This window comes from Oncorhynchus mykiss, chromosome 13, assembly GCF_057628025.1.
Source record: "Oncorhynchus mykiss isolate SJ-2025 chromosome 13, ASM5762802v1, whole genome shotgun sequence".
NCBI lineage: Eukaryota > Metazoa > Chordata > Actinopteri > Salmoniformes > Salmonidae > Oncorhynchus > Oncorhynchus mykiss.
Genome location: NC_143034.1, coordinates 34,978,286 through 34,995,467, shown reverse-complemented (window position 1 = coordinate 34,995,467; position 17,182 = coordinate 34,978,286). Strand labels below are relative to the sequence as shown.

Genomic DNA, 17,182 nt, shown 5'->3' with positions numbered 1-17,182 from the left:
AAATAAAGATAAAATGAATCACTAACCTTGAATTATCTGCAGTCAAAATAAATGGCAATGCACTGGCTAAATGCAAAACACAAATATTTTTGACTGCCCACCCTTGAGACAATCAGCAACCAGGTTGTTCTCACCACGGATATGTCTGATTTCAAGAGGAAACTCCTGCAATATCTGTAGTAACTTTCCACCTCACTGCGGAGCCTCTTTCTCTTTTCAGGGTTCAGTAGATAGGCATGTTGTTGGATCGGGGCCCAGTCCCCAATGTCATGCTTTAGTACATTTGGGTTGGCACATCTGAGAATTAACCCTGATATTCTAAAAGCAGGGCAACAATGTCAATATAATTGTACAAAAAATTGTCAGTTGGTTGCATAAATAATTATCATTACTAAATGTTACATGAAATGTAAATATGAAATATTTAATTGCATAAGTCTTATTTTCAACAGCTTTTCAATTTTATTTTGCTCGGTGGGATAGCCCCAATGTCAAAACACATGTTTAACGTGTCTAAATCAATAACCAATATGCAGAAACAGTTTGTGATAAATTGAAAACCTAAACATAACATGTGCTATATACACAAACATCTGCCACAATAATCATATTACTTGTATTTTTTAAAACAAGCTCCTTATAAACTGCACAAGCACCAGAAACGCTGTTGTTTTGACAAGTAGCAATAAATCACTGATATCGATTAGGGGGGAAATCAGGTTGTTTGTGCTGTTGAAACTAACACAACAAAAAAAAAGAAACAGATGGAAATGGGAGATATCTTTTACCTCACTGGTTAGAGGACAACCTGCAGAAGACAGTCAGCTACATTTTGGAGTGATGCATTTAAATTTAGGGGTCACTAAACAAAGGAACGCAACACTTATTTGTCATCACTCATCGATATCAGGTGTGCTGAGAGGAGGCAGATGAGGTTGCACGTCCTGTTAAAACTAACAGCTCAAAAACCACACGGAATCTGGGAATAATGTGTACATCTTTTTTTTTGTTAGTCACTTTTTGTTAAATCTCATCAAATCAAATTTATTTATATAGCCCTTCGTACATCAGCTGATATCTCAAAGTGCTGTACAGAAACCCAGCCTAAAACCCCAAACAGCAAGCAATGCAGGTGTAGAAGCACGGTGGCTAGGAAAAACTCCCTAGAAAGGCCAAAACCTAGGAAGAATCCTAGAGAGGAACCAGGCTATGTGGGGTGGCCAGTCCTCTTCTGGCTGTGCCAGGTGGAGATTATAACAGAACATGGCCAAGATGTTCATAAATGACCAGCATGGTCGAATAATAATAGGGCAGAACAGTTGGTACTGGAGCAGCAGCACGGCCAGGTGGACTGGGGACAGCAAGGAGTCATCATGTCAGGTAGTCCTGGGGCATGGTCCTAGGGCTCAGGTCCTCAGAGAGAGAGAAAGAGAGAATTAGAGAGAGCACACTTAAATTCACTCAGGACACCGAATAGGACAGGAGAAGTAATCCAGATATAACAAACTGACCCTAGCCCCCCGACACATAAACTACTGCAGCATAAATACTGGAGGCTGAGACAGGAGGGGTCAGGAGACACTGTGGCCCCATCCAATTCAGAGCCTGGATTTTTCCCCTGAGGCTAATTAATATCCATAGCATGCTGAAATCCATAGAACAGGGAGCAAACATTTAGATTCTGCATTGTGACATCATTAAAATACTCCTACTACAATGTTAAAACATTCTACATTGTGACATTAATTCATTGATATCATGAAACAACTCCATGTATACATTTTCTGATATTTGATAAGATATCTTTTATCAGATCATCTCTGATCACAGCTATGAGGTTTCTCTCCTGTGTGTGTGTTCTCTGGTGCACTGTCAGATCTCTAGATTGACAAAAACTCTTCCCACATTGACCACAGCTGTAAGATTTCTCTCCTGTGTGTATTCTCTGGTGCACTGTCAGAGAGCCAGATGTAGTAAAACTCTTCCCACATTGATCATAGCTATAAGGTTTCTCTCCCGTGTGGATTCTCTGGTGCACTGTCAGAGAGCCAGATGTAGTAAAACTCTTCCCACATTGATCATAGCTATAAGGTTTCTCTCCTGTGGGGATTCTCTGATTAATTTTAATGCCTGATGAGGTGAATCTCTTTCCACAGTCAGAGCAGCAGTGAGTTCTCTTCCCTGTGGATCTCTGCAGGTGTTTCTTGAGGTGTTCTGATCTGGAGAGACTCTTCTCTGCCTCGTCAGCATAATGAGGTTGTTGAGGCTCCCCAGAGGATCCACGATAGTCCCGCATCTCTCCTGTGTGAACAACAAAGTCAGACAAATGGTTAAAGGCCCACAACAGTGGAAATACACTGTAAAAGGTGATGCCAACAGCATAGCCATGATGTTGTACAACAATTGAAGTCTGTAATAAATGTTACAATTGTCTTAAAATGAGCAAGAAAAGTCATATTTTAGTAGTAACATCGATGATTGCAGGCTAGAAATAAGTTATACACGTTGTTGAAACTAAGCACTGTGCCAGATGACTTTTGGTCTCCAATATAGGCCCCTTTCAGTGTTTCCTAAAATTGCGGCACGAGGGCATTGCACATGCAATTTGGTTATAGAAACTCCTCCCTGCTAATGAGGAAACCGATAGTTAAGGATGTACTATATCTGCCTGGAGCAAAAATGGTGAGCAAAGATTTTAGTTTTTCACAAACTATTCTGAGTGTGAATGGGGGAAAACTCAGGGGAGTAACCTCCATTTCCAAGTTGCTTATGACTGCATTTCACACTACTTTGGATTATAATTGTAAGGCTCGCTTGAATGTCCTGCTTAATATAATGTTTGCTACAGTATTAAGAGCCGCGTTAATGACAGTATCCATTTGAGTGTTGTCAATAAAGTTATGATTCTTTTGAACTTCTTGGTGACAGGGGGCAGTATTGAGTAGCTTGGATGAATAAGGTGCCCAGAGTAAACTGCCTGCTACTCTGTTCCAGATGCTAATGTATTATTAGTAGTATTGGATAGAAAACACTCTGAAGTTTCTAAAACTGTTTGAATGATGTCTGTGAGTATAACAGAACTCATATGGCAGGCAAAAACCTGAGCAAAAATCCAAACAGGAAGTGGGAAATCTGATTTTTTTTTAGCTCAGCCCCTATTGGAGATACAGCGGGATATTGGTTATGTTGCACTTCCTAAGGCTTCCACTAGATGTCAACTGTCTTTAGAAACTGGTTTGAGGCTTCCACTGTGAAGTGGGACTGAATGAGAGCTGAATGAGTCAGGTGTCTGGCAGAGAGTCACGCGCTGATCACGCGCATTTCACATGAGAGCGACCTGCGTTCCATTGCTTTTCTACAGACATAGGAATTCTCCGGTTGGAACGTTATTGAAGATTTATGATAAAAACACCCTAAAGATTGATTCTATACTTAGTTTGAAATGTTTCTACGACCTGTAATATAACTTTTTGAACTTTTCGTCCGACGTTCGGCTGGACCTGAACTCACGTTTGGATTTGTGTACTAAATGCCCTAACAAAAGGAGCTATTTGGACATAATCAAACAAATCAAACATTTATGGTGGAACTGGGATTCATGGGAGTGCATTCTGATGAAGATCATCAAAGGTAAGTGAATATTTCTAACGCTATTTCTGACTAATATGGCGGATATCTTTTTGGCTGCATTGTTGTCTGAACTCTGTACTCAGATTATTGCATGGTTTGCTTTTCCGTAACGTTTTTTTGAAATCTGACACAGCGGTTGTGTAACAGGGTTATATTGGTGATTACCCTTGCCACTTTATTGTTAAGCCAATGGGTTTTTGGTTTGAGTTTGTCTTGCCTTCACCTACTCAACATGGCATTTTATTGGCTGGTTTGCGTAGCTTGCTTACGAGGGGGGATGTTCCAGTTAGAATCGTCCCAGTGAACATGCACCAAACCAGCGGTAAGTTGTTGGTTGCAAAGCACTGTACATCAAACGTGATTTTTATACTCTCAAGTGATAATTTAAATGTACAATTTATATCAAATTGTTTGTAAATGTTATTCGAACATCACACATAAGATGCAGCGGTTTTTGGAGAATATTTGTTGTGCATTTTGTTGTAAAGAATTCCCGCCAGTACTAGCTAGCAACTTACTGTGTCTGGTGGGGGGGGTTGATATATTTTGTACAGAGTGTGAGTGCAGAGTTGGATGGTGAGCCATGCATTCATTGCATGACGTGCAATTTTGTGCTGTTCATATCAGGTACATTGTTAAAGATATTATATTGTATATTGTAATTGTATTATTTTGGTAACTAGCCCAGTGAACAAGCACCAAACCAGCGAGCGTGAGTGCAGAGTTGGATGGTGAGCCGTGCATTGCATGACGTGCAATTTTGTGCTGTTCATATCAGAATAAATCTACATGACTGGTGCTACATGTTGGAGTTCCGTGTCGATGACTGATTGTACACAACGCAAGAAGAGTACTGTTACAGTGGTGCCGTGACCGTTCTTCTGGATCGGATCATCCTTCGCTGGATTTCCATCTCAGAACTTCGCCGTGGTTGCCGTTGTGGAATCAGATAAGACGTTGCTGGTGCAGTTTATGGCGATATCGCATTTCGCCACAAGATGGCGCCACTACAACGTTTTATTATCGAAATTGATGATTTCTCTGGCTGAGGCTCTTCACAGATAAACGATAACTTTTGCATTACTTGTTTATTTGCAATTCTAATGTATTTCTGATATAAGTAGGGTGAGTTTTACCAGTGTACTAGATATAGGTTAGATTTTGACGTGAGGTTTAAAAATATATATATATATATATACATGTTTTGCTATTTACATTTTTATTATGGTTTTGATTTCCCATTGTTAAAATGGAAGGTGTTGGGAAAGGTAGGGGTTTCCTGTCATTTAATCTGTCACCATCTGTTGATAGGGGTTCAGCCAAAATTCCAGTTACTTCTACACCTATGCCTAAACTGGAGGGTTTTGATGATAGTTTACCCATGGACACGCCCAAGGATGTGTATGAAAGTGTTTTGCCAAATACAGGGAGTGGGGAGGTCTCCATGGATTTCATAGCAGACAGAGTACAGCAGATTGGTCATTCCATTGGGAACAACATTGCCTCCTGTTTGGAGTCAAAGGCAATTTTTGGACATGTTGGGGACAATGTTATGGGGAGTGTATGCAGCTCGAGGGGTATGGATGTGTCAGGCCTGAACCTGGTATTGAAGTCTGATATCAGGGAACTGGTGTACTTTGCATGAGTGGGAGGATATGGTAATGGTTTACATGCGTAAGAGGGGCGTGTCTGTGATGGACCAAGCAGTTGAGGTTATGGGCAGGCTTATGGGAAGGGCCCGCGATGTTGTTAAAGTTGGCATACGCAGCAATCCCTCCATTGATTTATCTAAAGGCCCGAGTCCCATCTTTGACATACTGAAACAACATTTTAATGACACTGTTTTTTCAAGCATGCCCCTTGCTGACTTTTATGCCACATTACCTCTGACTGATGAACAACCATTTGAATATTGGCTCAGACTGAACAGGGCTATGGAGGTTGCTGAAGATTGTCTAAAGAGACTTGAAGAGTTGAAGACCCATCTCGTGAGCTCACAGTCATGTTCATCAGACATTGCCCTAATGCTGAACTGTCGCTTATCTTTAAGTGCAAGCCATTACAGCAGTGGACTGCTGCAGATGTTCATGAGAGGCTGGATGAATACAGGAGGGAGCGGAGGTACTCTCACTTATCTAAGTTGACCCCAGCCATCGCAACAATGAAGCAGGAAGTTGGTGCTGTCATGCCGATCACCATGCCTGCTGTGAGAACCCACATGGAAGTACCCAATACGTTGCCTTACCCAGCCCAGACTATTCAGGGCTCAGCTGAGCCGATGGAACGTATCCTGGCAATGCTAGAGCATGTGCTGGAGCAGAGGCCACAACAGTCTGACCATAAGTTCCAAAAAGGGAATAGGAGCAAAGTGAAGTCTAATGGGCCATGTAACGTGTGCGGGGATGCTGGACATGATACTTACTTTCACTGCAGGGCCAATCACCTCTGCTTTCTTTGTCGTGTAGCTGGCCACGCACGCTCTCAGTGCCCCAAGGCCGCAGCTCTGAGCACAGCTGGTGGAGTCCCTACAGTAATCACTGCTCAGCTCCCGGAAAACTAGTAGGCCTGCATGTAGAAGGGGAGAGTGTTGGGCCTTTTGTAGAGTCCCCATCAGTGAGAGCTGTTGATTTGGAGTCTGTATATAAAAGTGTTTGTGACGAAATGGAGATGAGAAGAGTATCATAATGCAGAACACACAGAGACGTTCCCCGTATAATGATTTATTCTATGCCAAGGTGTTAATAGGAGGAGAAGTGGAAGTGAGAGCTATGCTTGACAGTGGGTCCATGGCTTGTACCTTGAGCTCTAGGGTCTTACCTGAACTGTTGCATGCAGGAGTGTTGAAAGTCCATCATTGAGTCCTACAGAGGTAGTCTTGGTTGGTTGTGGTGGGTTGAAGACGAGGCCTTTGGGAGTATGTGAGCTTGAGATGGAGGTGTACGGATGTAGAGTTGCTGTGCCTACACTGGTGGTTGAAGGCCAGAGTGATGACCTCATCTTGGGCAGCAATCTCCTAAAGCACTTGATTCGCCACCTGAAGACGGATGGAGATCTCTGGAAGAGGGTTTATACTCCTGTGTGTGACGGGGGTGAGGAGAGCAAGCTAATCGATATGATGGCTAATGTGGAACGATGGAGAGACAGTGAAGTACCTGACAAAGTTGGAACTGTGAGACTAAAAGGGGCTGTGACTCTAGAGCCTATGCAGGAGCACTTAGTCTGGGGCAGACTACGAAACACTCAGAATCTATCAGCTGGCAGTGCTGTTGTCATTGAGCCCAGCAATTCAAGGTCAACACCAAGGTCAATACTGGTAGGGAGGACAGTAGCTCTATTGCGGGGGGATGGGTGGCTCCCTGTTAGAGTGATAAACCCTTCTCAGAAGACAGTGACATTGAGACGAAATGCCACTCTAGCCGATGTCTTTCCTTGCATGGCTCTAGAGGACTTTGACTGTTTGTGTGTGAATGATGATTCATCAGCAGCTTTCCAGCAGCAAGTGCAGAGAACGGCTGATATACTCACTGACTGCCAAGATGACTTGACACTGACTGATGACGGTTACAGCAAACTTCACGATACTGGCGGACCTGACAGTTCAAGCGATCCTGAGGTCTTATGTGACTTAGGTTTGACTGATATTGATGTCTCCTCCTGTCAAGCGTCTCCTGCGGTAAGAAGAAACTCATCCAGCTCATAGCTGAGTACCAGTCTATTTTTTCCAGGCACAAGTTGGATTGTGGAAAAGCTTCCGGATGTCTTCACCGCATTCAACTGAGTGATGAGAAACCCTTTCGGATGCCCTACCGACGCCTTTCACCAAATAATTATGAGAAGCTCAAACAAGCATTGAATGAGATGGAAGAACGTGATATCATAAGGAAGTCTAGTAGTGAGTTCGCCTCTCCCCTTGTCCTTGTATGGAAGTCTGGAGACCTGAGACTGTACTGATTTTCGTTTGCTCAATGCTCGCACCATCAAAGACGCCCACCCACTCCCTCACCAGGCTGACGCGCTGGCTGCGTTAGGTGGAAATGCCTTTTTCTCGACAATGGACCTTACCTCTGGCTACTACAATGTGGAAGTGCATGAGGATGACCGGAGATTCACAGCTTTTACGTCGCCATTTGGATTGTACGAATACAATCGTATGCCACAGGGGTTGTGTAATAGTCCTGCAACCTTTATGAGGATGATGCTAAACATCTTTGGGGATCAGAACTTTCTTAGCCTGCTGTGTTACCTTGACGATGTCTTGGTCTATGCGCCCACTGAAGATCTGGCTATACAGCGCCTGGAAATGGTTTTTGAGCGTTTCAAGGCTCACAACCTGAAGTTGGCGCCAAAAAAGTGTAACTTTCTGCAGAGGTCTGTGAAGTTTCTGGGGCACATCATTAATGCTGATGGTGTAGCTACAGACCCTGAGAAGGTGAGGGCCATTACAGGAGTAACAGAAGCTGATCTGATGAAAGATGGCACTGACATTCCATCTCAGAAGAAATTGAGGTCATTCCTTGGAACAGTTCATTGAAGGTTGCTCGACCATTGCAAAGCCTCTCTTTGGATTGACTACTGGACACAAGGCTCCACTCTGGAAAAAGAAGCGAAGGTCACCTGTCAGGAAGTTGACGGCTGCCGACTGGACAACAGAATGCAGACAGGCCTTATTCCAGCTAAAGCAAGCCTTACTGGACCAGGATTTGTTGGCCCACCCCAACTTCGAAAAACCCTTTCTACTCTCGGTGGATGCATCCAGCAATGGCTTAGGTGCTGTGCTATCCCAGGTGCAGGAACCGGGAGCTACAGCGAGACCTATAGCCTTCGCGAGCAAGTCCCTCAGTTATGCACAGTCGAGGTATCCTGTGCACAGGCTCGAGTTCTTTGCCATGAAATGGGCTATCTGTGACAAGTTCCACCACTGGCTACGGGGACAGCAGTTCACGGTATGGACGGATAATAATCCCTTGACATACATTCTGACCAAAGCAAAGCTTGATGCTTGTGAACAGAGATGGGTCGCCAAGCTGGCACCGTACGAGTTTGACATCAAGTACATCCCTGGAAAAATAAATGTTGTTGCAGATGCTTTGAGCAGAGAGCCCTTCGTACGACCCAGTGCACTCCATCGCCTGACAAGGGTCCCGTACGAGATCTTACTAGCTGAAGCCGACGCTGTGCGCACAGACAGAGTGCAAGATGTGTTTCGCTGGTCCAGCCACCCCTTTGACAAAGCCTCTGACTCCACGAAGTGGTCATTAGCTGTCAGGCTACTGTTGACCCCCCATCTGGTGCTTTATCAAGACATGAAGTTGCAGCTGTTCTTCATTCACTGGGTGGGTGAAGTGGGCTCACATGCACTGCTGTTGCCACAGCTCCCACAGGCTGTTATGCCATCAGAGCAGACCGATGTCGATGTTCTGCCACACGACCTACTGATGAGTAAGCAGCGTGATGACAACGTGATCAGCAAAGTCATCTTATTTGTGGAGAGGGGGAGAAGACCATCCCGGAGAGAGCGTGCCCATGAGAGTGTTGAGGTTTTGTGTCTTCTCAGAAGTTGGGACAAGTTGACCATGAAGATGGGTGTACTGTATCGTGTTTCGAAGAATGTGGTTACACAGAGGAAAATGTATCTGTATGTGGTTTCAGCCTCCATGAAAGCAATGGTGTTGAAGGGTGGCCATGATGAAGCTGGCCACCAGGGCCAACAGAGAACAGTCTACCTGACAAGACAGAGGTTATTCTGGCACGGCCTGGAGAGGGAGGTAAAAGCTTATGTGAAGTGCTGCAGGAGATGCATGGTGAGCAAGACTCCTGATCTGAGCCTCTTGAACTAGTGTGCATAGACTTCTGGTCAAACAAGTCCTTGGATGTGCTCGTTGTTACTGACCGCTTTACCAAGTTGGCTCATGCCTTCTTGTGTCCGAACCAGTCTGCTAAGTCAGTAGCTCATCAGTTATTGCCACGACAATAAATAGGCCATAGTAGCGAAGTAATTGCAAATTTGGAAATTAACACTGGAGTGATAGATGTGCAGATGATGTTGTGCAAAGTAGAAATACTGGTGTGCAAAAAAAAGTTTAAAAAATGGGGATGAGGTAGGTAGTTGGATGGGCTATTTACAGATGGGCTATTTACAGATGGGCTGTGTACAGCTGAAGCGAGCGGTAAGCTGCTCAGATAGCTGATGCTTTAAGCTAGTGAGGGAGATAAAAGTCTCCAACTTCAGCGATTTTTTTTGCCATTTGTTCCAGTCCTTGGCAGCAGAGAACTGGAAGGAAAGGCGGCCAAAGAGGTGTTTGCTTTGGGGATGACCAGTGAGATATACCTGCTGGAGCAGGTAGATATACCACATCGTTTCAACAGATATACTCATCATAAATCAAGGTGCACCCATGACCAGCTTGGAAACCGGATTGCACAGAGGTGAAGGTACTGTGGGATTAGAAAAGGTCAGTGATCTGTTTGTTAACTTGGCTTTCGAGACTTTAGAAAGGCAGGACAGGATGGATATAGGTCTGTAACAGTTTGGGTCTAGAGTGTCACCCCCTTTGAAGAGGGGGATGACCGGGGAAGCTTTCCAATCTTTAGGAATCTCGGACGATACGAAAGAGAGGTTGAACAGACTAGTAATAGGGGTTGCAATATTGGCGGTGGCTAATTTTAGAAAGAGGGTCCAGTTTGTCTAGCCCAGCTGATTTGTACGGGTCCAGGTTTTACAGCTCTTTCAGATCATCAACTATCTGGATTTGGGTGAAGGAGAAGCTGGGAAGGCTTGGGCAAGTAGCTGCGGGCGGTGCAGAGCTGTTGGCCGGGGTTGGGGTAGCCAGGAGGAAAGCATGGCCAGCCGTAATGAAAAGCTTGTTGAAATTCTCGATTATCGTGGCTTTATCGGTGGTGACAGTGTTTCCTAGCCTCAGTGCAGTGGGCAGCTGGGAGGAGGTGCTCTTATTCTCCATGGACTTTACAGTGTCCCAAAACTTTTTGGAGTTAGAGCTACAGGATGCAAATTTATGTTTGAAAAAGCTTGCCTTTGCTTTCCTAACTGACTGTGTGTATTGCTTCCTGACTTCTCTGAAAAGTTGCATATCGCGGGGACTATTCGATGCTAGTGCAGTACGCACAGGATGTTTTTGTGCTGGTCGAGGGCAGTCAGGTCTGGAGTGAACAAAGGGCTATATCTGTTCTTAGTTCTTCATTTTTTGAAAGGGGCATGCTTGTTTAAGGTGGTGAGTAAATTCCTTTTAAAGAACAACCAGGCATCCTCTACTGACGGGGTGAGGTCATTATCCTTCCAGGATACCAGGGCCAGGTCGATTAGAAAGGCCTGCTCGCAGAAGTGTTTTAGAGAGCGTTCGACAGTGATGAGGGGTGGTCGTTTGACTTGCGGATCGTTAACGGATGCAGACAATGAGGCAGTGATCGCTGAGATCCTGATTGAAAACAGCAGAGGGGTATTTGGAGGGCACGTTGGTCAGGATAATATCTATGAGGGTGCCCATGTTAACGGATTTAGAGTTCCTTGTGGGTTCCTTGATAATTTTTGTGAGATTGGGGGCATCTAGCTTGGATTGTAGGAGGGTCGGGGTGTTAAGCATATCCCAGTTTATGTCACCTAACAGAACAAACTCTGAAGATCGATGGGGGGCAATCAATTCACATATGGTGTCCAGGGCACAGCTGGGAGCTGAGGGGGGTCTGTAACAGGCAGCAACAGTGAGAGACTTATTTCTGGAGATAATAATTTGTAAAATTAGAAGCTCGAACTCTTTGGGCATGGACCTGGAAAGTATGATAGAACTCTGCAGTTCTATCTTGAGGGAAAATGTTGTAGATAGGGATGGAAATTTCAGACACACAGGGCTTGGGTTAACCTCTACATCACCAGAGGAACAGAGGAGTAGGATGAGTGTACGGCCCAAAGGCTATCAGAAATGGTTGAATAGTGCGTTGGGAACAGAGAATAAAAGGAGCAGATTTATGGGTGTGGTAGGAGGGATTCAAGGCATAATGTACAGACAGGGGTATGGTAGGGTGCGGGCAAAGTAGAGATAACCTAGGTATTGAGTGACGATGAGAGGTTGCATCTCTGGAGGCACTAGTTATGCTAGGTGAGGTCATCTCATGTGTGGGAGGTGGGACAAGAGAGCTCTCTGAGCCTGAGTGGGGCTAGGGGCTCCGCAGTAAAATAAAACAATGATAACTACCCTAAAAAACAGAACACAAGGCACATTGACATTAGAGAGAGACATAAAGCGAGGCATAAAGCAATCACAGGTGTTGATTGGGAGAGCTAGCTAAGACAACAACGGGTAAAATGGCGATGAATGGGCAGAGAGGGTCAGTTAACTACAAACAGGGCCTGAGTTTGAAGCTGAGGTCGACAGATAAACAAAATAAACAAAATGGAGTACCGTGATTAATGAACAGTCCAGCAGGCATCAGCTATGTACCCAAGTGATCATAGGGTCCAGTGAACAGCAATATATGAACCAGGGAAGCCGTTAGGTAGTCATTACTACGCTAGCCGGGCGCCTGGCTCGAGGCTACTGGTGCTAGCTTCGGGACAAGGGTGTCACCGACGTCTGGCAAAGGCTGGTTGAGGGCACATCGGACGGAATTACGTCAACAGACCAGTCATGATGGATAGGCGGGGCTCCGTGTTGACAAAGGGTCCAGGCCAATTGGCAAGAGGTATTGTAGCTGGAGTAATTTTGTTTGCTAGCCGGGAGATGCACCTGGCTTGAGGCTAACTGGTGCTAGCTTCGGGACAAGGGCGTCAGCCGCTATAGCCAATCCGGTGCAAAGGTCCAAAGCTTACGGCAGGAATCCGGTGATGTAGTGGCTTCTAGTCATCTTAGTGAAGAGTCTGGGAGGCATCAGCTGTGTAGCTGAGTGATCATAGGGTCCACTGAGCAGGCCGGGAGATGGGCCTGGCTCAAGGCTAGCTTGAGGCTGGGCCACTTGGTAGCAGCTAGCTAGCTGTGATTATCTGGTGTAATGGTCAAGAGTTTACGGCAGGAATACGGTGATGTAGTGGAGAAAAACAGTCCGATATGCTCAGGGTTGATATTGCGCTGTGCAGACTGGCAGGTATTATCCAGACTAAAAGCGGCTGGTGTCTGTGCTAAAAAGGTAAAGACCGCTAGCAGTGGCTAACAATTACTAAATAGCTAGTAGCTAACGGATCTGCTTTTTTTTAGACCTTATAGTTAGAAGCTCCATCAGCAGCTAGCCATCAGAAGCTATCCAGTTAGCTTCTGATGGCTAGCTGCAGATGGAGGTTCTAACTATAAGGTCTAAAAAATAGCAGATCCGTATCATACTGGGTGAGGCGGGTTGCCGGAAGGTATATTTTATTTAAAAATGGAAAAAGAGATTGAAAAATATTGCAATATATACAAAAAAGACAACACCAAACACGTCTTACTGCTAAGCCATCTTGGATTACAAGATGACTCTCAGTTAAAAAACATTGGATTTAGCAAACTCTGAAATTATTTAGTATTTCTGTGCCCACGAAAACAGTTTTACCAGGGTAACATAAGGAGCCACTAAATGATACATTGTTTGAGTGCATTTCAGAATAGAAAAAAAACTCTCCAACAGCAAGATCCCGTATTTAAGTTGATGTTCATCATATGACAAGCGTAACATTATGACTATAACAGTGGCGTGCCGTGGGCCTGAGGCCTGGGCCTTCAGTGAGGTCCTACACAGTCCCACCCAAATTAATCCACCTCTTATTACCATCATTATGATGCCATGGCTCTAGACACTATACATTTAGACAGAAACGCAGTATAACCAGCCGTCACCCAAAAACATGACACAATCAATGAGTCTTTTCAATATTTCCCTATTTTTCTTAACCTTTTCATTGTGCAGCTCCGTTGCCCTGTGCGCTTGTTCGTTGAGCTGTAGATCCACTCGGGTGTCCCCAAAAGTTTTCAAGTGCCCAGCCGTACTTTGGTGTCTCGTTGCTGCCTTGGTTAGACAACTCAAGTTTGCTAAGCCAGTGTGGCTCCAAACACCAAATCCATCACTTGCAAATAATAATGCATTCCCAGCAGTACAATTTGCAGTGCTTCTCGGAGCCTGTGAGCCATTGATAGTGCTCGTAGTTGGAACTTTGAAAGTGGCGAACGAACCCCTTTCCCACCTGTGACAGGCTTTGTAGCGTCAGCGTCGGGCCACCTCTCCTTACAATGTCTAACTTTTCTTGAAAAGTTTGTCTTGAGAATGGCGTTAAATTATATCCTCGACCAAATCGATATCTTCTCCTCCTTCCGCCATTGTGGGTTGAAAAAACAGCTTAGTAGTACGCAAATTAATTTGTTGATCAAATTCAGTTTCCTAGTTCTGAGGTTCTGCATAGACCTGCCCATAGGACCTGCCTCTCAATATTGGTAATCCAATCAAAAGACGTGCACGCACTACACCTGCTAGCTGGCTCCTGTGTAACACTGGAGCCAGCCAGCAGGCGTACAATAGCCAACTCTAAAGCTGATTGGTTGACACTAAATTTTAATTTCTATTCACTTCAAGCTACAAGTGCCCGCACTGTTGATTCTGAAGGCCTGAGGGCAGATTTTAGACCCCTGGCAACTCATGATGGCTGAATATGATTGGATAAAAGATCTAACATAAAGACCAGCCCTCCAAATCTCAACCTGGGGCTGGAAGCAGTGAAACCAAGAGGAAAGCTATGAAATGAAGAGTATACAGTGGGGCAAAAAAATATTTAGTCAGCCACCAATTGTGCAAGTTCTCCCACTTAAAAAGATGAGAGAGGCCTGTAATCATAGGTACACTTCAACTATGACAGACAAAATGAGAGAAAAACCCCCAGAAAATCACATTGTAGGATTTTTAATGAATTTATTTGCAAATGATGGTGGAAAATAAGTATTTGGTCAATAACAAAAGTTTATCTCAATACTTTGTTATATACCCTTTGTTGGCAATGACAGAGGTCAAACGTTTTCTGTAAGACTTCACAAGGTTTTCACACACTGTTGCTGGTATTTTGGCCCATTCCTCCATGCAGATCTCCTCTAGAGCAGTGATGTTTTGGGGCTGTTGCTGGGCAACACGGACTTTCAACTCCCTCCAAAGATTTTCTATGGGGTTGAGATCTGGAGACTGGCTAGGCCACTCCAGGACCTTGAAATGCTTCTTACAAAGCCACTCCTTCGTTGCCCGGGCGGTGTGTTTGGGATCATTGTCATGCTGAAAGACCCAGCCACGTTTCATCTTCAATGCCCTTGCTGATTGAAGGAGGTTTTCACTCAAAATCTCACGATACATGGCCCCATTCATTCTTTTCTTTACATGGATCAGTCGTCCTGGTCCCTTTGCAGAAAAACAGCCCCAAAGCATGATGTTTCCACCCCCATGCTTCACAGTAGGTATGGTGTTATTTGGATGCATCAGCATTCTTTGTCCACCAAACACGACGAGTTAAGTTTTTACCAGAAAGTTCTATTTTGTTTTCATCTGACCATATGACATTCTCCCAATCTTCTTCTGGATCATCCAAATTCTCTCTAGCAAACTTCAGACGGGCCTGGACATGTACTGGCTTAAGCAGGGGGACACTTCGGGCACTGCAGGATTTGAGTCCCTGGTGGCGTAGTGTATTACTGATGGTAAGCTTTGTTACTTTGGTCCCAGCTCTCTGCAGGTCATTCACTAGGTTCCCCCGTGTGGTTCTGGGATTTTTGCTCACCGTTCTTGTGATCATTTTGACCCCACGGGGTGAGATCTTGCGTGGAGCCCCAGATCGAGGGAGATTATCAGTGGTCTTGTATGTCTTCCATTTCCTAATAATTGCTCCCACAGTTGATTTCTTCAAACCAAGCTGCTTACATATTGCAGATTCAGTCTTCCCAGCCTGGTGCAGGTCTACAATTTTGTTTCTGGTGTTCTTTGACAGCTCTTTGGTCTTGGCCATAGTGGAGTTTGGAGTGTGACTGTTTGAGGTTGTGGACAGGTGTCTTTTATACTGATAACAAGTTCAAACAGGTGCCATTAATACAGGTAACGAGTGGAGGACAGAGGAGCCTCTTAAAGAAGAAGTTACAGGTTTGTGAGAGCCAGAAATCTTGCTTGTTTGTAGGTGACCAAATACTTATTTTCCACCATAATTTGCAAATAAATTCATAAAAAATCCTACAATGTAATTTTCTGGATTTTTTTTCCTAATTCTGTCTGTCATAGTTGAAGTGTACCTATGATGAAAATTACAGGCCTCTCTCATCTTGCAATAAAATGCTAATTAATTCCTTAAAAATCATACAATGTGATTTTCTGGATTTTTGTTTTAGATTCCGTCTCTCACAGTTGAAGTGTACCTATAACAAAAATTACAGAACTCTACATGCTTTGTAAGTAGGAAAACCTGCAAAATCGGCAGTGTATCAAATACTTGTTCTCCCCACTGTACGCCACTTTGGACACTCCTTCTCTCCAATCCTTACATCTCCTGGTTCCACAGGAAGAGGGTGACAGGATACTAAACCCTTATTACTCCCTTCAGGGGATCTGACCTGACCTCCTGCCCTTAACCCCTCCTTTGCCTAATCAACAGATGTCCATCCGCTTCCCCTAAACCAATCCTGTGATCTCCTCCTGTCCACCCAGCACATTCCACAGTCACTCTGTCTTTCTACAGAAATCACTCCTTGATATACTCTGTGTCTGAACTAGCATGTCTTTAATATCTCAATGTTCAAAGTTTATAATCCAACAATAGTCATAAAGTTACACTCCCTTTCAGTCGGTCAACTTCAGTAAAACATACTATGCGAAAATACAATCATTCCCCATGCCGACCCAAACGGATACTAAATTAAACGGCCCCGGGCAGACCACCCAGACCTTACCCCGCAAGATGCGTCAGTTTTGTCAATTTATAAATTACCCTTTGTTTGAAAACTCCTGTCAGTCTTGAGTAAGGACGCACATCTAATTACGCATATAGAAGTAGGACTAGTCTACCTGGCCTGCGTGCAAATGTAGGCCTATAAATGTGCCCATTTGGGGATGTCTGATAGTATCTCTGTCTTAACGCACCACCACTAATGAGCTGTGGAGCTTCTCAAAGCAAATGTTTCTTCACCTCAAACAGCAAGTAAACTAAGTCTAATCAAAATCAATTGCATACGACAATAGTTCCTCCAAGTATTTGCGTAAAATATTTCCACTCGGCATGAAAGGGAAAAATGTAATGCTCCAGTGGAAATGTCATAAAATACCAGATTACTTCTTATCCTTTTCACAAATAGCCGACAGCTGTTTCTGTCCCAAACTCACTGGCGCGGGAAACTCTGAGGGCCAGAATATTTTATACAATGTTGCAAGCTTGCTATCACAAGTTTCAGAGGACCCAGTTGATAGTTGATACAATGCTTCAAGTTTGTTGTAGACAGGCCATGTGCAGCAAATGTGATTGATAGGATATGTTCTACCTGCAGGCTGCAATGTTATTTGTTGGCTTTTGTATAATTTTCATTTAGATTTAGATAGAATATAGATTATTCACAGACAA

General features: G+C 44.3%; 1 protein-coding gene across 1 annotated transcript in view; it reads right to left on the bottom strand.

Moving 5' to 3' along the window:
- Positions 1–404: 404 nt before the first annotated feature.
- Positions 405–17,182, bottom strand: part of LOC110487374 (uncharacterized) — a 45,257-nt gene continuing 28,479 nt past the window's right edge. The window contains exon 2 of the mRNA XM_090196078.1: positions 405–2,301. Within this exon, the coding sequence (XP_090052204.1) occupies positions 1,757–2,301 (545 nt within the window). The 3' untranslated portion in view covers positions 405–1,756. The remainder of the gene's footprint in view (positions 2,302–17,182) is intronic.